The following is a 16,585-nucleotide window of genomic DNA, read 5'->3' as shown; positions in this document are numbered from 1 at the left end:
AACCACTTAACGCCCGCTGCACGACTATTTACGTCCGCAAAATGGCACGGACAGGCAGAAGGGCATATATATAAGTCCTTGCCTTCTAGCGGGTGGGGGGTCCGATAGGGAACCCCCCCGCTGCGTGCGGATTCCCGCGGGGAGCGATCCGGGACGACGGCGCGGCTATTCGATTATAGCCGCTCCGTCGCGATCGCTCCCCGGAGCTGAAGAACGGGGAGAGCCGTGTGTAAAAACGGCTTCCCCGTGCTTCACTGTGGCGGCGTATCGATCGCGTGATCCTTTTTATCCACTTAAGGACCGCCTCATGTAAATATACGTCAGCAGAATGGCACGGACAGGCACATGCACGTACCTATACGTCCTCTGCTTGACGTCGGTCGGGGGTCCGATCGGGACCCCCCCCGGTACATGCGGCGGTCCACAAGCCTCGGAGAGCGATCCGGGATGACGGCACGGCTTATAGCCGCCCCATCGCGATCGCTCCCCGGAGCTGAAGAACGGGGAGAGCCGTATGTTAACACGCCTTCCCCGTGCTTCACTATGGCGGCGCATCGATCGAGTGATCCCTTTTATTAGGGAGACTCGATCGATGACGTCAGACCTACAGCCACACCCCCCTACAGTTGTAAACACACACAAAGTGAACACTAAATGTTACAGCGCCCCCTGTGTTTAACTCCCAAACTGCAACTGTCATTTTCACAATAAAGAATGCAATTTAAATGCATTTTTTGCTGTGAAAATGACAATGGTCCCAAAAATGTGTCAAAATTGTCCGAAGTGTCCGCCATAATGTCGCAGTCATGGAAAAAAATCGCTGATCGCCGCCATTAGTAGTAAAAAAAATAAAAATGCAATAAAACTATCCCCTATTTTGTAAACGCTATACATTTTGCGCAAACCAACCGATAAACGATTGCGATTTTTTTTACCAAAAATAGGTAGAAGAATACGTATCGGCCTAAACTGAGGAAAAAAAAATGTATATATGTTTTTGGGGGATATTTATTATAGCAAAAAGTAAAAAATATTGCATTTTTTTCAAAATTGTCGCTCTATTTTTGTTTATAGCGCAAAAAATAAAAACCGCAGAGGTGATCAAATACCACCAAAGGAAAGCTCTATTTGTGGGGAAAAAAGGACGTCAATTTTGTTTGGGAGCCACGTCGCACAACCCTTGCAATTGTCTGTTAAAGCGACGCAGTGCCGAATTGTAAAAACGCCTTTGGGCATTTAGCAGCATATTGGTCCGGGGCTTAAGTGGTTAATGCTGCCCATCCCAGTAACACAAATCCCGTTTGTACTTGCCACAAAATCAGTTTATTGGGAGTTCATTAAAGAATAAATCCAGGTTGTTATACATAGTTACACTGGTCCAGCTTGGTATATGACATGCCTAGCAGATACTAGAGCTGCACAATTAATCGTTAAAAAATTGTGATCTCGATTCACCCCCCCCTGACGATCTCCAATGCAGTGTTTGCCGATTCTTTCATATAACAAGTGGAGAGACTTTATCTGCTCACTCAGCTGTCAAAAGAAAATATCTGGGCAGTCTGCCAAATTTAGATCAAAGGGATAAACTTCTGTGGGTGTAAAGAAAAAATCTGGGCAGTCTGCCATGTTTTTAACATGAAACATTGTAACCAACTTCCTTCTTGGATCAAACTTCTGTGTGTAAATGCAGGAAGTTTAACCACTTAAATACCAAATCTTTTTCTGACACTTGTTTAAGTTACAATCAATATTTTTTACTAGAAAATTACTAGAGAATAAAATGGCAATTGCTGCAATATTTTATGTCACACTGTATTTGCCCAGTGGTCTTTCAAATGCATTTTTTTGGGAAAAAATACACTTCGATGAATAAAAAAAAAAAAAAAAAAAAGACGAAACGGTAAAGTTACCCCAATTTTTTTTGTTTTAATGTGAAAGATGTTACACCGCGAGAATTGTGATCTATCTTCTAAGCAAAAAAATTGTGATTCTCAGTTTAGCCAGAATCGTGCAGCTCTAGCAGATACTGCTGGAAATCACTGAGGCAGACACTGTTTTCATCAGTGATTTCCACTTCCGAGTCATGTGACAAACAGTTGGCCCAATGTCTTGTGAACACAGGAGGTTCACCACTCAGCATGGATGCCATTCAGAGAATTCTTTGCATCTTCTGATTGGACAAGGTGGAGAATATGACATCTCTGCCCTGTCTCTCCACCTCGTCCAATCAGAGAAAGTTTTAGAGTACCCTGAGCCTAACTGCACCTCGTTCTACAACTGTACAAAAGGGCAAGTGCCGATGCAAGGGCCAGAGGCAACTTGACAGGCTGGCCCCACATCTTCAAATGGTGGTGTCAGTGTACGGTCCCCAAGGCTGCTGCTGAGGGGTACCGATCCGAAAGCATCATGCTGTAGATACTGCTGGATTCAGAAAGTAATTTCTCAGTGCAAAGATTAGCAATGAGTCTTAGTCTTCCAAGTAAAATTAGTTTAGTTAGAAACCAGAAACCTGCTCTCGGTAGACAGAAGTTATCCATCACCTAAGCACACTAGCAAAACAACTGATTGTGGGAGTATCGGAGATTTATGGGCTGCCCTAACAGCTTTGTCAGCGTCATTACCTGAAGGTGACAACATATAACCAATAGTCTTGATTAATGAAAGCCTGTGTTCTGTAACGGTACGATTAGGCAAGAACAGTTTCTGTAACTGCTTAAAGAATAACTACACTTTTGTTTAGAAAAAAAAAAAAAAAACATAAATCATAAGGATTTTAACAAACTTTGTTGCAGATTCCTACCTTTTTTTATTCGGAAGAAATCACTGTGGTTTTGTGTGTGCCAATGTGGGAAAGTGAATTTAATGAAAGTGGTTTCTTAAAGCGATATTAAAAAGTCTTGTATTTCATTTAACCACTTAAAGTGGATGTAAACCCAATTCATGAAATTTGAGCTGGGCACATATAAATCGGCAGTATTTTGTTATCTCTCTTCAAAGAGCCAAGTCCTGTATCTGTCTCCTGACCTGTTCCTCTGTTATCAGCCTGACAAATTCTCTCACACTAGATAAAAGCAGCCTGAAATTTCTGTCAGGGGAGGTTGCTAAAATAGATTAACAGGGAGCTGGCCCTATTACAAAACACCTCCGAGAGTCTCTTCCTATGATGAGAGGAGGTGTGTGCCTTTCCTCCAATCAGCAGTTTTAGCTGTATGCCCAGACAACACATGCAGTGTTAAACAGGAAGAGAAAATCTTCTAACAAGATCTGAACTTTCTAAGCAGTATATAAATGTGAAGACAGCAGATATACATGTAAAACGTATGTAGGGAGAGTTGTTTAATCTATGTGTATATCTGAGGCTGTTCACTTTACTGGGTGTACGGAGGGTTTACATCCACTTTAACCACTTGCCGACTGCTTCACGCATTTATATGTCAGCAGAATGGCTTGGCTAGGCAAAGCAACTTTCCTGTATGTTGCTTTGAAAAGCACGCCTTGCGAGCATGCGCACACGCCCGCCTAGAGCTCTGTGACCGTGCCGGCGGGACACGATGTCCGCCGGTGTCTAGCTATCATGTCACAGATGTGCAGAACGGGGGGATGCCTGTGTAAACAAGGCATCTCCCTGTTCTGCCTAGTGACCGCACACTGATCTTCTGCTCCTTGTCATCGGGAGCAGTGATCTGTGTCGTGTCACATGTAGCCCAGCCCCCACACAGTTAGAATCACTCAACCCCTTCCCCGCCCCCTACTGGTTAACCCCTTCACTGTCATTTACACAGAAATCTGTGCATTTCTATAGCACCGATTGCTATATAAGTGACAATGGTCCCAAAATAGCATCAAAAGTATCCGATATGTCTGCCATAATGTCACAGTCACGATAAAAATCAAATATCGCTGCCATTTCTAATATAAAAAAAAAATATTAAAAAAAGCCATAAAACGATCCCCTATTTTGTAGACGCTATAAATTTTACGCAAACTAATCAATATACGCTTATTGTGATTTTTTCAACCAAAAATATGAAGAAAAAAATATCGGCCTAAACTGAGGAAAAAATAGTTTTTGTATATATTTTTGGGGGATATTTGTTATAGCAAAAAGTATTGCTTTTTCCCCCCCAAAACGGTCGCTTTTGTTTATATTGCGAAAGATAATGTTACGCCGAGTAAATTGATACCGAACTTCAAAATTTCGCCCGTTCCTGGAATGGCGACAAACTTTTACCCTTAAAAATAGCCATAGGCGATGTTTACAAATTTCTAGAGGGGTAACCAGTTTTGAGTTACAGAGGGGGTCTAGGGCTAGAATTATTGCTTTTACGCCAACGATTGTGGTGATACCTCACATGTGTGGTTTAAACACAGTTTTCATATGCAAGCGCTACTCACGTATGCGTTCACTTCTGCGTGCGAGCTCGTCGGGACGGGACGCTTAAAAAAGAAAAAAAAGAAAAAGATATCTTATTTATATTACTTTATTTTTTATTTTGACAATGTCCTTTTTAAAAAAAAAAAATTTCAGTCACTTGTAAACATCCCTTGTAATAGAAAAACAAGCATAACAGGACTTCTTAACCACTTAAGGACCGCCTCCTGCACATATATACGTCGGCAGAATGGCACGGCTGGGCACAAGCACGTACAGGTACGTCCTCTTTAAGTGCCCAGCCGTGGGTCGCAGGCGCGCGCCCGCGGCGCGCACCCGCGAACCGGTCCGAAGCTCCGTGACCCGATCGCCGCTGGAGTCCCGCGATCAGTCCCCGGAGCTGAAGAACGGGGAGAGCCGTGTGTAAACACAGCTTCCCCGTTCTTCACTGTGGCGCTGTCATTGATAGTGTGTTCCCTTATATAGGGAACCACAATCAATGATGTCACACCTACAGACACCCCCCCCTACAGTTAGAAACACAGATGAGGTGATACATAACCCCTTCAGCGCCCCCTTGTGGTTAACTCCCAAACTGCAATTGTAATTTTCACAGTAAACAATGCATTTTAAATGCATTTTTTGCTGTGAAAATGACAATGGTGCCAAAAATGTGTCAAAATTGTCCGCCATAATGTCGCAGTCACGAAAAAAAATCGCTGATCGCCGCCATTAGTAGTAAAAAATTTTTTTAATAAAAATGCAATAAAACTATCCCCTATAAATTTTGCGCAAACCAACCAATAAACGCTTATTGCGATTTTTTTTTTACCAAAAATAGGTAGAATACGTATCGGCCTAAACTGAGGACATTTTTTTTTTATATATATATTTTTGGGGGATATTTATTATAGCAAAAAGTAAAAAATATTGCATTTTTTTCAAAATTGTCGCTCTATTTTTGTTTATAGCGCAAAAAATAAAAACCGCAGAGGTGATCAAATACCACCAAAAGAAAGCTCTATTTGTGGGAAAAAAAGGACGCCAATTTTGTTTGGGAGCTACTTTGCATGACCGCGCAATTGTCAGTTAAAGCGACGCAGTGCCGAATCGCAAAAACTGTCCGGGTCCTTTAGCTGCCTAAAGGTCCGGGTCTTAAGTGGTTAAATGTGAGATCTGGGGTAAAAAAAAAAAAAAAAAAAAAAAAAAGACCCCAGATTACAGGTTTACACTAAAATGCAATAATAATAATAAAAAAAATTCTCCTTATAGGTGGTTTAAAAGGTTTTTTTTTTTTTTAAACAAACATGTCATACTTACCTCCACTGTGCAGTTCGTTTTGCACAGAGTGGCCCCCGATCCTGCTCTTCTGGGGTCCCACGGCAGCTCTCTCAGCTCCTCCCCGCAATAGCCAACCCCCTCTGGGAAGCTCTCGCTCACGAGGGGGTTACCTTGCGGGCACGCTCCCGCGTCATACAGTCGGCGTCCATGGCTGCCGAGTGTATGACTCGTCCCCGCACCCCGGCGGCCACGTCATTCTATTTGATTGAGAGCAGCGGGAGCCAATGGCTGCACTGCTATCAATCTATCCAATCAACGCCAAGACTTTGTGGAGAAGAGGATACCGTGGACACGTAGAGAGCAGGTGAACGGGCTCAGGTAAGTAAAACCGTGACAGACAGGTGTTTTTTCACCTTAATGCATAGGATGCAGTAAGGTGAAAAAACACGAACCTTTACAACCCCTTTAAGAGCATTGGACGGAAGAGATGTTTGATGCCGCTTCCGCCAGTCAATGCTATGAAGCCGAGTGGGGGCCACCATCTTCTCACTCAGCAGCCAGCCAGAGAGGACGCAATTGTCTCCACCGCTACCAGCGACTCCGGTAAGTGGTGGAGACCACCGTAGCATGGTGGGAGGGGGGGTACCCTCTCCTGCCACCGATAAAAGTGATCTGACTTTTATCTGAAAGTGGACCACCGCTGAAGAGTATACAGGAGTTATGGCAGCTATCTGCTGCCCTAACAATGGTATTCCTCTTCAAATAGCCGACGTATATCCACGGTGGGCAGTCCGCAAGTAGTTAAAGCGGAGGTTCACCCATAGAGAACACATTTTCCCCTTAGATGAATGCTCGTTTTGTCTAGGGGAATCGGCTAGTTGTTTTAAAATATGATCCGTACCTACCGTTTACGAGATGCATCTTCTCCGTCGCTTCCGGGTATGGGCTGCGGGACTGGGTGTTCCTTCTTGATTGACAGTCTTCCGACGGTCGCATCCATCACGATTTTCCGAAAGAAGCCGAACGTCGGTGCGCAGGCGCAGTATAGAGCCGCACCGACGTTCGGCTTCTTTCGGCTACTAGTGACGCGATGGATGCGACCGTCGGAAGCCTCTCGGAAGACTGTCAATCAAGAAGGAACGCCCGCTCCCGAAGACCCATACCCGGAAGCGACGGAGAAGATGCATCTCGAAAACGGTAAGTAATGCTCATATTTTAAAACAACTAGCCGATTCCCCTAGACAAAACGAGCAGGAATCTAAGGGGAAAAGGGCAAAAAATAAATAAATGGGTGAACTCCCGCTTTAAAGCGGATGTCCGCTGAAAAAAAAATTATTAAAAGCCAGCAGCTACAAATACTGCAGCTGCTGACTTAATACTAGGACACTTACCTGTCCTGGAGTCCAGCTCAGTCCGCAGCAGAGGAAGAGCGATCGCTCGTCACTCTGCTGCCCCCCCCCCCCGCCTTCCTCGGTGAGGGGACCAGGAAGTGAAGCGCTCCGGCTTCACTGCCCGGTTCCCTACGGCGCAAATACGCGAGTCGTGCTACGCCTGCCGATTGGCTCCCGCTGTGTTCTGGAACCCGATCAACAGGGGGCTACTGCACACAGAAGATCTTTTTTACCTTCATGTATAGAATGCATGAGGGTAAATAATACTTGTGTCTTTACAACCACTTTAATTATCAACCAGCTGCTTCACCTGCAGGGCTCTAAAATGAGGAAAATTGCAGGGCCTGCATCCCTTTGGAGACATTTCCTATTGGAAATATCTCACCAAAAAATAAATTGTTGTTGCAATGGATGCCTGATCTCTGACTTGTATCTTAGTGCACACTTCTGGGAAAATCAGTAAGCCAATCACACAAGCAGAGAAATTATGTTTCTGGGGGGCGTTCGGTACACAATCTGTGTACAGAACACCTCCAGGTAGCCCATTGCATTTTACACAAAATTACAGAGCTGCAGATTGAAAAGGAAAGATTTTTTTTTAGTAGTATTCAATTACAATATGACTTGTGTCACAATTGTAGATGCTATACAGTATCTCACAAAAGTGAGTACACCCATCACAGTGCTGCCCCCCCCCCCAATCCTTTCAACCTCTGCAGCAATGCTGGCAGCACTCATATGTCTATATACCAAAGACAACCTCTGGATATGACGCTGAGCATGTGCACTCAACTTTTTTGGTCGACCATGGGGGGCCTGTTCTGAATGGAACCTGTCCTGTTAAACTACTGTATGGTCTTGGCCACGGTGCTGCAGCTCAGTTTCAGGGTCTTGGCAAACTTCTTACAGCCTAGGCCATCTTTATGTAGAGCAACAATTCTTTTTTCAGATCCTCAGAGTTCTTTGCCATGAGGTGCCATGTTGAACTTCCAGTGACCAGTATAATAACCCCCAAATTTAACACACCTGCTCCCCCTTCACACCTGAGACCTTATAACACTAATAAGTCACATGACTCAAAATGGCTAATTGTTCCCAATTTGGACATTTTCACTTAGGGGTGTACTCACTTTTGTTGCCTGTGGTTTAGGCATTAATGGCTGTGGGTTGTGTTATTTTGAGGGACAGCAAATTTACACTGTTATACAAGCTGTACACTCACTACTTTACAGTGTAGGAAAGTGTCATTTCTTCAGTGTTGTCACATGAAAAGATATACAAAAATGTGAGGGGTGTACACACTTTTGTGAGATACTATATCTTTTTTTATTATTTGCCATATATATAAGTCCTTAGTCTGTAAACGATAATGGTGGTCTCTGCGGCGGATTCGCCCATCTCCCGCACCTTCGGCAGCGGCGATCGGTCCTTTCTTGTGCTGGGCATGGATACGAGTAAGGGCAAGATGGCCCCCACCCGTATCCGTAACATATCAGTAAAAAAAAAAAAAAAAAAAAAAAAAATTATGTTTGGGGGTTCCAAGTAATTTTCTAGCAAAAACCGTAGCTATACGTCATCTCGCCGAGCAGCCAATAGGGGCGCGCGTGCCGCCCCTCCCTCCTGACGCACGTGCCCGGCGGTCGCGAACACCACCGGGCACCCGTGATCGCTCGTTACAGAGCGAGAACCAGGAGCTGTGTGTGTAAACACACAGCTCCCGGTCCTGTCAGGGGGAGAAATGCCTGACCGTCTGTTCATACAATGTATGAACAGCGAGCTTACATTTCCCCAAGTCAGTCTCAACCCCCCCTTCAGTTAGAACACACCTAGGGAACATACTTAACCCCTTCCTCGCCCCCTAGTGTTAACCCCTTCCCTGCCAGTGGCATTTTTATAGTAATCAATGCATTTTTATAGCACTGATCGCTATAAAAATGACAATGGTCCCAAAAATGTGTCAAAAGTGTCCGCCATAATGTCGCAGTACCGATAAAAATCGCTGATCGCCGCCATTACTAGTAAAAAAAAAATATTAATAAAAATGCAATAAAACTATCTCCTATTTTGTAAAGGCTAGAACTTTTGCGCAAACCAATCAAACACTTATTGCGATTTTTTTTTTACGAAAAATATGTAGAAGAATACTTATCGGTCTAAACTGAAGAAAAAAAATGTTATATATATTTTTGGGGGATATTTATTATAGCAAAAAGTTAAAAATATATATTTTTTTTTCAAAATTGTCGCTCTATTTTTGTTTATAGCGCAAAAACTAAAAACCGCAAATGTGATCAAATACCACAAAAAGAAAGCTCCATTTGTGGGAAAAAAAGGACGCCAATTTTGTTTGGGAGCCACGTCAAATGAACGCGCAATTGTCAGTTAAAGCAACGCAGTGCCGAATCGCAAAAAGTGGCCTGGTGTTTGACCAGCAATATGGTCCGGGGCTGAAGTGGTTAAAAAGTGTTAGCTGGAGTTAGGCTTTATTTTGTTAGTCACTTATATAGTCGATTTAAATCCATCTAAAGGCCCATACACACGATCAGACTTTTTGACAACGGTCTGACTGACGTGTTTTATCAGACAATCTGACCGTCTGTATGCTCCATCAGACAACTGTTTTCGTTCTTTCAACGAACAAATGTTCACTGTGCCGCTCAAACTTTCCGGTAACAAATGTTCGATGGAGGATAATCCGATCGTGTGTACACAAGTCCATCGGACTAAAGTCCATAGTACAAACACGCATGCTCAGAACCAATGCTAAAGATCAGACAACAATAGCAGAAGTTGCCCAAAGGTGGCGGTAAAGAGCTGAAAACCCACGTGATTTGGTGAACGTTGGCTGAAAATGTCCTGCCGTGTGTATGCAGAACAAGTTCACGGCCAAAGCCTCTTCGGACCAAAATCCATGGAAAAGTCAGATGCAAGTCCGATCGAGTGTATAAGGCTTTATAATACTCTTTTCACAATGTTGCTGTCCAAGGGTGGCTAGGCTGTTCCTCTTTAGATACAGTGGAGGAGTGAGAGTAGCCACAGGAACTGTTATGCTAGTACGATCTCCAGGTAAAAATACAGGGAAAAAGCCTAAACAAATAAAACAGCCAACACATCTAAGGATTGGTAAGATGCTATATATAACATTTCTGAGTTTAGATACATATGACGAATCAATACACTGTCATTTTCATAAACAAATATATTCTGGCAAATTGATCTTGTTTGTACCTGTGTTTGCTGACGGTTTGGGTAGAGACTTCTGAAACTTCGGAGGCAGAGGAAGTTTAGGAACCACAGGTTTAGAAACCGGAACATGCAAAATCTAGAAGGCCAAGAAATATAGATTTTTTACAGGTGCTATGACCGATATTTAGACATAGAAAAATAAAAAATAAAAAAACAGTACAAAGTTGCCAATTCTTGCGGCGTTAATTTAATAACCATTCCATAAAGAGAAACTTCTCGCCAACACTCTCCCACACGGCTGTAAATTTGCCAAAGGTATTCGGGAGCAGTCAACCACATTTTTCTAATTATAATCCAGTGTTTACTAAACTATTGCAAAAACAAATAAATGACAGTCTGTCAAAATCATTATCCTGTCTAAAAGCAGATGACACAAGAATCATGCCATTATCTTTATTAAAAAGGTTTTTCTCCTCAAATACATTCTATGCAATAAGGTGAAAAGCCTTTTGTGCTGCAGCACCCCCCAGACCCCACCCCCTTTTTCTTACCTGAACCCGATCGTTCCAGTGACAAGAACAAGCCCAGCAGCTCCAGCCGCTGTCTCGGGTCCTCACTGAAAAGATTTATAGCAGCAGGAGCCATTGGCTCCCGTTGCGGTCAATCAAAGCATGTGACACAGGAGCCGAGGGCAGGGCTGAGTCCTGCTGTTTGTGTCAATGGACAGAGCAGCAGGACTTGAGAGCGCACCCGCACTCTAGAAGAGGAGCCAGGAGCGCTGCCGGGGGTCCCCAGAAAAGGAGGAGAGGGGACGATCTGTGCAAAACCTAACATGTTTTTTTTTGTTTTGTTTTTTTTAAACAAAGCTTTACAATCACATTGAACAGAGCAGCCTCTAAAAGTCAGCTTCTGTCAAATAGTCTTGTTGAAAAACTAACATTCAATCAACCTTGAGGCGATTAAGTTCGCATTTGCTGCGCTATACAAGTTACTCACTCACTCACTCACTCACTCACTCAACGCTGATCAGTGTATTCTGGCTGGAAGGAGGGCGGGAGTGAGAGGCGTCTCCCTGACACAGTACAATAACACAATGGGAGAGATCCCTGCATCACACATTGTTGTGTCATTGCAGGGTTGTCAATTTTTTTTGGTTAAAAAAAAAAAAAAAAACACAACGTGTATACCCAGCTGAAGTATGCCTCTTCAATTTCACTTAAAATGGTTCTAAAAGTTTTTTTCCCCCCTTTTAAAACCATAAACACATCATACTTATCTGCTCTGTGCAGTGGTTTTGCACAGAGCCGACTCGATCTTCCTCTTCTTGGGTCCCCTGCTGGTGCTTCTGGACCCTCCCCCTTTCCAAGTGCCCCCACAGGCAGCTGCTGCTATGTCTCAGCCAATAAGGAGGGAGAAACCCAGGAGAGCAGCTGCTCTTGTGTGCAGTGCTGGATTGAGATCGGGCTCATGTAAAGTATTAGGGGGGCTGGGGGAAAAAGCTGCGCACTGAAGATTTTTTCACCTTCATGCATAGAATGCATGCAAGCCACTCTATTGGTCAGTGAGGTCATCTATTACAGGACCAATAGAAAGGTCAAGACAGAAAAAAGTAGGGCCATGCTCACATTTACCTTATAAAAAGAAATGTGCAATTGACTTCAGCCGCCCATATCATTGGATCTAATGTTCCGTTTGACGTAGTTTCCAGTGAAGGTTTACTCTGCCTAAATAGACACAGTCACCTTGCCCATTTACAGCAAAAGTACAGTTTGTACACAACAGCCCACCCAACTACATTTGTATTCTTCCCTCTCCATTGTTCACCCACAGCTCCTTCTACTGTGGCCACCACTGCTAAATAACCAATTCTTCGGGGTAAAGCCTAGTACGCACCATGAGGTTTTTTCTTGGTTCAACCCGCTAAGGAAAAAAAAAATAAACTGACAGCTCCAGTCAGTGGCGGTGTACTAACAATCCAACAGCGATCTCCCCGCTGAGCTATTATGTTCTCACAGGGGGACACCCCCTAATCCTGCCCCCGCCAGAACACTCAGGTCAGCACTCTCAACCATTGGCTGCTGGTTCTCCAGCAGGCATGTCCGATAGCTGCCATACACACAGGCCGAAAGTCAGACGGTTTTTATTGAACCGGCCGATGTCGCCTGCAATACGGCCTATGTGTATTTGGCTTTAGAGGGAGCCGTGACCTCCTCTCATATTGCAGTTCTTGGGCCCAACAGCCATCCGCATAGCTCTAGCATGGTCACTGCTACCTCTGAACTTTAACTCCATCCGACACGTGCTATTTTGATGGACACTTCAACAAAGGAAGGAGCAGCTGGGGAGATCTGAAGAGGCGGGTATAAATTAGTTAGGTAGTAGGCTTTACAAAGATACGGTCACTTTGCCTTGAATGTGTAACGTAGACTGTCTTAAATCACTTCCCGACCGCCGCATGTAAATGTACGTCCACAGAATGGCATGTACAGGCACATGGGCGTACATGTACGTCCTTGCCTTCTAGCGGGTGGGGGGTCCGATCGGGACCCCCTCTGCTACATGCGGCGGTCGGGTTCCCTCGGGGAGCGATCCGGGACGACGGCGCTGCTATTTGTTTATAGCCGTTCCGTCGCGATCGCTCCCCGGAGCTGAAGAACGGGGAGAGCCGTGTGTAAACACGGCTTCCCCGTGCTTCACTGTGGCGGCGTATCGATCGAGTGATCCCTTATATAAGGGAGACTCGATCGATGATGTCAGTCCTACAGCCACACCCCCCTACAGTTGTAAACACACACTAGGTGAACCCTAACTCCTACAGCGCCCCCTGTGGTTAACTCCCAAACTGCAACTGTCATTTTCACAATAAACAATGCAATTTAAATGCATTTTTTGCTGTGAAAATGACAATGGTCCCAAAAATGTGTCAAAATTGTCCGAAGTGTCCGCCATAATGTCGCAGTAACGAAAAAAAATCGCTGATCGCCGCCATTAGTAGTAAAAAAAAAAATAAAAAAAAAAAATGCAATAAAACTATCCCCTATTTTGTAAACGCTATAAATTTTGCGCAAACCAATCGATAAACGCTTATTGCGATTTTTTTTTACCAAAAATAGGTCGAAGAATATGTATTAGCCTAAACTGAGGGAATTTTTTTTTTTTAGATATGTTTTTGGGCGATATTTATTATAACAAAAAGTAAAAAAATATTGAATTTTTTTCAAAATTGTCGCTCTATTTTTGTTTATAGCGCAAAAAATAAAAACCGCAGAGGTGATCAAATACCACCAAAAGAAAGCTCTATTTGTGGGGAAAAAAGGATGCCAATTTTGTTTGGGAGCCACGTCGCACGACCGCGCAATTGTCTGTTAAAGCGACGCAGTGCCGAATTGCAAAACCTGGCCTGGGCATTTAGCTGCCTAAAGGTCCGGGGCTTAAGTGGTTAAACATTTCTCTCATGAGTTCAGTTTTAAATGCAAAATTTGGCGACAGGTTTACATCACATGAAATTCTAAACTGAAATTCGGTCTACAAACAGCGCACACACCAAAAAAAATACATAACTTAACCACATTACACTACAACATGTCCTTGCAGCCGACAAAGACCAACACACTAATGCGGCCTTTTACAATCAAGGGTTTAAAATGGCAGCTGTTAGGCTTATATTACCTGATGTGGCTGTGTGGTAAAATTGCTGCCACTCTGACCAACCAATGAGACCGGGAACATGCTCATAACCCCCTGTAACACTGGCTGAACAGGGGAAGCGAGGATGATTGTGGAGCCTAGGAAAAAAGGAAACATATGAACATCTATGTCAGAAACTGAAAAACAACATTAAGGACTTAACTCTTATGTTTCTTTAAATGTCATTTTACCTTTTTTTAAATCTATTCAAATCTATGCATTGACCTAATCAAATATAGAAGCAGCCAAGAGCAATTTCTTTTGAAGGTGCAGGCCTCAGAGCCATCCTACTGACCCCAGCAGACCTATTCAAAGAGCTTGATCTTGACTTCAAGCAGCCGAGCCCTTTCACTTAAAGAGCAACTGCAGACTGCTCACATAATTTGTAATAAAAACATCTTTGTCATTCTGAAGCTTCCCTCCAACCACTTTGCATATTATTTTATATATACTGTGATTCTGTACTTGCCAAATATGCTGCAGAAATCTCCCTCCACTAAGCCTGGCTGCAATCATTTTTAACTGTGGGCAAGCTGAAGCTGCTGCCTGTTAATTTCCTGGATTTACACAGAGGCACACCTCCAGCTCTGCAGCTCTCATTTGCCCTCTTATGACTCACCCCATGCCCCCCCCTAACTTGCAAACTCTCACACCAGTGAGAGAGCAGTGCATGATGTCATAAGCCTAGGCGTTTTACCAGACAAGAAACAGGAAGTGGGCTGTATAAGGTATTTACTGTCAGAATTTTTTTTTTACTATTCAAAGTTAAAACAAAAAGGGCAGAAGATTTAATAGATTGTCAATATGGACTCAGCCCAACTCCCCCTTATTCTGCGCATGTGCGTGGTTTCCTCTTGCAATCAAGCTTGTTCGATAACAATGATCAAGAAGCAGGCTAGTATATTGGTACTTGAGAAAGCAAATCCTGACAATCTGGTTGAGCCCACAAAGTATCCACCAGGAGTCTTACCAGGTCAGCTTACCACATCCGCATGCGCCAGTCTGGAGCAATACAGATAACAGGATTGTTCTTCAACTCAATCCTGTGAAGCAGAGGTAGTAGTAGTTTAAGGGAAGGACCGGCACAAATCAGGGTATACTGATCTCACTGGGCCACCATAGCAAACATCCGCAAAAGCCGGAATCTCCAAACCATGACCCTCCAGCTGTTGTGGAACTACACATCCCATGAGGCATTGTAAAACTCTGATATCCACAGACACGACTAGGGATGATGGGAATGGTAGCTACTGGACTGAAGGGCCATAGTTTGGAGGCCCCTGAGCCAGAGGATACCTGTACCTGGAGACAAATATGTCTAGTTTGTTGTTGAACCTGGAAGCCAAGGGGTCCATATCTGGTGTTCCCCACCTGGGACAGATACCCTGGAACACATCCTAGTGTAAAGTCAACTCTCCCGGCTCAATGCTTCTGGCTAAGGAAGTTTGCCTAGCAAGTGTCTATATTTAGGATGTACATTGGGACAAGGCGTGAGATGAGAGAAGAAGCGTGAAGTTCTGCCCAGGACAAGATCTGATCTCTCTCTGCAGTAAAACGTCAGTTCCCTACCTAGTTGATGTACTCCACCACTGTGACTTTGTCCGACTAAATATGGATGGCATGATTTGACCCAAGATGGGGTAGGATTAACGCTTTGGGTATGGTGGACAGTTTGGGATAAAACTGTTCTGCCAAAGGAAATGGGACAAAAACAACATGGACCTGAGAGGGCTCAGTGGTTATCTGACAATCTGTGTGTTGACACAAAAAGGTTGGGGGTGATAAACTTAGTAGAGGGCAGGGAGCAAAAAAAGGGATTTTTAATACAGCTTACCTGTAAAATCCTTTTCTTGGAGTACATCACGGGACACAGAGCGGCATATTCATTACTATATGGGTTATATGGAGTACCTTCAGGTGTTGACACTGGCAATCTCAAACAGGAAATGCCCCTCCCTATATAACCCCCTCCCATAGGAGGAGTACCTCAGTTTTGTAGCAAGCAGTATGCCTCCCAAAATGGTCCCCAAAAAGAGGGGTGGGAGCTCTGTGTCCCGTGATGTACTCCAAGAAAAGGATTTTACAGGTAAGCTGTATTAAAAATCCCTTTTTCTTTATCGTACATCACGGGACACAGAGCGGCATATTCATTACTATATGGGATGTCCCAAAGCAATGCTCACAATGAGGGGAGGGAGAACATCTCCAAGACAAAAGGATTTAATTTAGAGAAATACTCAAATCATAATAAATCCAACTTAGTTGAGAAAAATAATCTTAAATTTTAAATTTAACTCAAAAAAGAGGAGCCCCCGGAATCCGAGGGTCTCAAACTGCAGCCTGCAGCACTGCCTGCCCAAAGGCTGTATCAGACTTCCTTCTTACGTCCAACTGGTAGAATTTTGTAAACGTGTGGACAGAAGACCAGGTTGCCGCCTTGCAAACTTGAGCCATAGAGATCTGGTGGTGTGCTGCCCAGGAGGCGCCCATGGCCCTAGTAGAATGAGCCTTTAATGATACTGGAGGAGGCAACCCTTTCAAGCCGTAGGCCTGAGTGATTAATTGCTTAATCCACCTAGAAATGGTGGACTTTGCAGCTGCCTGCCCCTTCTTGGGCCCATCCGGTACAATGAACAACACATCCGTTTTCCGGATCTTCTCTGTAGCT

At 44.0% G+C, this 16,585-nt stretch overlaps 1 protein-coding gene across 3 annotated transcripts in view; it reads right to left on the bottom strand.

The window, feature by feature from the left end:
• Positions 1 to 16,585, bottom strand: part of LOC120929265 (protein NPAT) — a 70,047-nt gene that overhangs the window by 2,770 nt on the left and 50,692 nt on the right. For 2 of the 3 annotated variants that reach the window (XM_040340581.1, XM_040340579.1), the window contains exons 14-16: positions 13,900 to 14,015; positions 10,273 to 10,366; positions 4,396 to 4,437 (exon numbers count right to left, since the gene is read on the bottom strand). In XM_040340581.1, the coding sequence (XP_040196515.1) occupies positions 4,396 to 4,437; positions 10,273 to 10,366; positions 13,900 to 14,015 (252 nt within the window). The remainder of the gene's footprint in view (positions 1 to 4,395; positions 4,438 to 10,272; positions 10,367 to 13,899; positions 14,016 to 16,585) is intronic. The other variant, XM_040340582.1, reaches the window with a different exon arrangement.

This window comes from Rana temporaria, chromosome 2 (assembly GCF_905171775.1).
Source record: "Rana temporaria chromosome 2, aRanTem1.1, whole genome shotgun sequence".
Classification (NCBI taxonomy): domain Eukaryota; kingdom Metazoa; phylum Chordata; class Amphibia; order Anura; family Ranidae; genus Rana; species Rana temporaria.
Note: the sequence above shows the minus strand (reverse complement) of the source record. Positions and strands in the feature narration are given on the sequence as shown.